The sequence below is a fragment of the Mandrillus leucophaeus genome, unplaced genomic scaffold (genome assembly GCF_000951045.1).
Source record: "Mandrillus leucophaeus isolate KB7577 unplaced genomic scaffold, Mleu.le_1.0 Scaffold199, whole genome shotgun sequence".
Taxonomy (NCBI): Eukaryota; Metazoa; Chordata; class Mammalia; order Primates; family Cercopithecidae; genus Mandrillus; species Mandrillus leucophaeus.
This window is the reverse complement of record NW_012102020.1, coordinates 1,861,044-1,865,691: the sequence shown is the minus strand read 5'-3', so window position 1 is coordinate 1,865,691 and position 4,648 is coordinate 1,861,044. Positions and strand designations below refer to the sequence as shown.

Sequence of the window (4,648 nt, the reverse complement as noted above, 5' to 3'; positions counted from 1 at the left end):
TGCTTGAGCCCAAAAGAGTTCGAGGCTGTAGTGTGCTATGATCATACATGTGAACAGCTGCAGCACTCCAGCCTGGATGACACAGTGAGGCCCTGTCTCTAAAAAATATAAAAATTTTAATTAAAAAAATACTAGAGTAGATACAGGACTTCATTTATTGAAAATCTAATGCCTTTTTAAAACTGAGCTCAGAGTTCTACATGACTTATTTGTTGCTGTTATTGATCTGTTTACTTGTTTTTCCTACAAGTCTTGTTATTTTTCATGTCCAATTTTGAAGAAAAAGGTTTTTCAGGAAAGCATACATTGCATTATAGCAGAGGCACCTATAGTGCCTTGGAAAAAGTGAAAAAGTTGCATAAATATGTGAACCCATTAAAAAATAAACAATTCTGCATGTGTTTGCACATACATACATAACATTTATGAAAGTATATACAAAAAATGTAAAGAGTGATTATACCTGGAAAGTGCATCTGGAGAGCTGAAGGGGTAAAGGGACCTAAACATTTTTCAGTTTATAACCTGTTTGAATAACTTTTACCATAATTATGAATTATTTTCATTAAATAAAGTCTAGTGAAATTTAAAAACAAACTGACCTCTAATAACCTTTTTTCCCAATGGTTGAGCTCAGTACCCATACCACCTTGATTTTCAAGTTCCATTCCCTCCAGAACTGGACAATCAAAATGTTTTCGTGCTTCCTCCTAAGAACCAGAAAAAAAATCGGAAACAAACATGGTACAAAAGCACTGTTAAGATGGTGGCAAACTTTTCATCACATGAATACAATAAGTTAACATTAAAGACTGACTTCGTTGAGAAAAGAGAATTTCTTTTATGTGGTTTTTAATATAATTAAATATTTTGATGCAGTCACACTCTTCTTTGCTAGGACATTACTGCTTCTCTTAGCATCTTTTCTTCTCTCTGAAGATTTTCACTTTCGTACCATATAGCGAAAAAATGTTGTAGACTAGGATGACTGACAGTTGTAACTCACGTCAATAACAATTTAAAATTTTTTATTTTATTTTAAATTGACAAGTTATAACTATATATTTATGGAGAACAGAGTGATGTTATGATTTATGAATACAATGTGAAATAATTACCTCAAGCTAATACAGCCATCATTTCAAATACTTATTTTTTGTGAGAATATTTTAAATTTACTCTCAGTAATTTAAAACTGTGCAATACACTATTATTAACCATATTCACCACGCTGTGCAATAGATCTCAAAAAAAAAGAAAAAAAAAGTGTTACTCCCGTCTGTGACTTTGCACTCTTTGGCCATCACCATTTTCCCCACCCCAGCCTCCATAACCACTACCCTCTGCCTCGGAGTTCAATAGTTTTAGATGTCACATAGGAAATGTGAAAACATTAGGTATTTGTCTTTCTGTTCCTTTTTTAGCACCATGTTCTCCAGTTTCACCCATGTTGTTACAAATGACAAAATTTCCTGCCTTTTTAAGGCTGAATACATTGTGTTAGTGGTGTCAACTTCCTGTGCAGTCCGCCGATATCTGTGTATAACTTGATTTCTCCATAACTTAACTATTAATAGCCTTCTGTGGACTAGAAGCCTCACCAATAACTGCACAGTCAATTCACACATATATTGTATATTTTATGTATTATGTACTGTATTCTTACAATAAAGCTAGAGAAAATAAAATGAATATATTCACTATTCATTAAGTGGAGCCAGTCCTCATAAAGGTTTTCATCCTTGTCTTCACGTTGAGGAGGATGAAGAGGAGGGGTTGGTCCTGCTGTCTAAGGGGTGGCAGAGGTGGCAGAAAGTCCAGAGATAAGTGGACCTGAGCAGTTCCAACCTATGTTGTTCAAGGGTCAATTGTATAAAATACACTTTCTTTAGTCATTCATCTGCTGATGGACGCTTAGGCTGATTCCGTAATGTGGCTACTGTAAATAGTGCTGCACTGAACACAGGAGTGCAAACATCTCTTCAACAAACTGGTTTCAAATCTTTTGTGTAAATATGGAACAAGGACTATTGGATCATATGGTAATTCTATTTTTAGTTTTTTGAAGAACTTACAGTTTTCCGTAATGGCTGTACTAAATTATACTATCTCCACATCCTCACCAACACTTCTTATCTTTTTTTTCTTTTTAAAATATGGAATACTTCATGAATTTGCATGTCATCCTTGCCCTGGGGCCATGCTAATCTTCTCTGTATCACTCCAAGTTTAGTTTTTGTGCTGCCAAAGCGAGCTTTGTCTTTTTGATAACAGTCATCTGACAGGCATAAAATGACATCTCATTGTGCTTTTAATTTTCATTTCCCTAAGGATTAGTAATGTTGAGCATTTTTTCATGTACCTGCTTACAATTTGCATGTCTTCTTTTGAGAAATGTCTATTCACGTCCTTAGCCCATTGTTTAAATGGGCTATTCTTACACAGCTGTTTGCATTTCTTGTATATTAACGCCTTTTCTAATGTATAGCTTGCAAATATTTTCTCTCAATTTCTAGGTTGTCTCTTCACACTTTTGTTTCCTTTGCCGTGCAGAGGCTTCTTTGTTGGATGGAATCCCATTTGTCCACTTTTATTTTTGTTGCCTGTACTTTTAGGGTCCAATCCAAAAACTCACTGCCCAAACCAATGTCATATAGTCGTCCCCTTCTGTTTTCTTCCACTAGTTTTACAGTTTCTGGTCTTAAGTTTAATATATTTGGAGTTGGTTTTTGTATATGGTGTGAGATAAAGGTCAAATTTCATTTTGCTGCATATGGACATCCAGTTTTCCCTATACCATTTATTGAAGAGACTGTTTCCCATTGTGTATTCTTAGCACCTTTATTAAACATCAATTAACCATAATTGGTTAATCACAATCAAGTCAATAATCGTAATGTATTCTGTTCCATTCATCAATGTGCCTATTTTTATGCCAGGACCATAACATTCCTTTGCCAGTTGACCAATTGCCATTCCTTTGCAGTACAGTCTGAAATACTGCAAAGCTGGAGGCATCACACTGCCTGAACAGCTTTGTTCTTTTTGCTCACGATTGCTTTTTTTTTTTTCTTTTCGGTGTTTTTGTGGTTCCATATGAATTTGAGGATTTTTTTCCTACTTCTATGAAAAATGACATTGGAATTTTGATAGGGATAGCAATGAACCTGTAAACTGTTTTGGGTAGCATGGACATTTTAACAATACTAATTCTTCTACGCCATGAACACAGGATACCTTTATATTTATTGTGTCAATTTATTTCATCTAGTTTTCAGTGTACAGGTCTTTTACTTCCCCAGTTAAATTTATTCCTAAGAATTCTGGGGTTTTTTTTGTGGGGGGTAGCTATGGTAAATGAGACTGTTTTCTTGATTTCTTTTTCAGGTAGTTTTCTGTTAGTATATAGAAAACTACTAATTTTTGTGTGTTGATTTTGTATCCTGCAACTTTCACTGTATCTATTAATCCTCACAATTTTTTGATGGGGTCTCTAGGGTTTTCTATATATAAGATCACGTCATCAGCAAACAGCAACTATTTCACTTCTTCCAGTCCTATTTGGATGCCTTTCATTTATTGCTATGGCCTGACTGCTCTTGCGATGATTTCCAATACTGTGCAGAAGTGGTCGGAGTGTTCCAGATCTTGGAGGAAAGGCTTTCCATTTTTCACTAATAAGTATAAGGTTTGTTGTGGGTGTCTCTTATATGGCCTTTATTGTGCTGAGGTACCTTCCTTTTGGACCTAATTTGGTTAGTTTTTAATCATAAAAAGATGCTGAATTTTGTGAAATGATTTTTTTGCATCTATTGAGATGATCATATGGTTTTTGTCCTTCATTCTGTCAGTTACTGATTTGCTATGTTCAGCCATCCTTGCACACTGGGGATAAATTTCACTCGATCATGATGGATGACCTATTTAACGTGTTGTAGAATTCAGCTTGTTAGTATCTTGTTGCAAAATTTTTGTACTTATGCTCATCAAGAATATTAGTCTGTAATTTTCTTTTCTTATCGCCTTGTCTAAATTTGTTATTAGAGTATTGCTGCCCTGGTAAAAAGAGTCTGGAAGTAATCCCTCCTCCTCAACTTTTTGGAAAAGTTTGAGAAGGACTGGATGATTAGTTCTTCTTTAAACATTTAGTGAAATTCAGCAGTGAACTTGGTCCTGGGCTTCTCTTTGACGGCAGACTTTTATTACTGATTCAATCTCATTACTCATTATTGGTCTGTTCAGATTTTTTATTTCTTCATGATTCAGTCTTCATAAGTTGTATTTGTCTAGGAATTTGTTCATTTATTCTAGGTTATACAGTTTGTTGGTATATAATTGTTTATAATAGTCTCTCATGATCCTTTGTGTGTCTGTGGTTTCAGCTGTAATGTCTCCTCTTTCATTTCTTATGTTATTTGCATCTTCTTAGTCTAACTAAAGGTTTGTCACTTTTAGCTGTTCAAAAAATCTATTCTGGCCAGGCACAGTGGCTCACACCTGTAATCACAGCACTTCAGGAGGCTGAGGCAGACAGATCACCTGAGGTCACCAGTGCTCCCTCTGTTGTGATACATCTTAGGATTAGTGGTACTATTTCTATAATGACTGATCATTTGGAGTCTGTATTAGTCAAGGTTCTCCAGAGAAA

General features: G+C 35.1%; 1 protein-coding gene across 2 annotated transcripts in view; it reads right to left on the bottom strand.

Annotated features, from left to right (window-relative positions):
* Nucleotides 1-4,648, bottom strand: part of LMLN (leishmanolysin-like (metallopeptidase M8 family)) — an 83,708-nt gene that overhangs the window by 40,756 nt on the left and 38,304 nt on the right. For both annotated transcript variants that reach the window (XM_011978719.1, XM_011978718.1), the window contains exon 10: nucleotides 603-710. In XM_011978719.1, coding sequence (XP_011834109.1) covers nucleotides 603-710 — 108 coding nt within the window. The remainder of the gene's footprint in view (nucleotides 1-602; nucleotides 711-4,648) is intronic.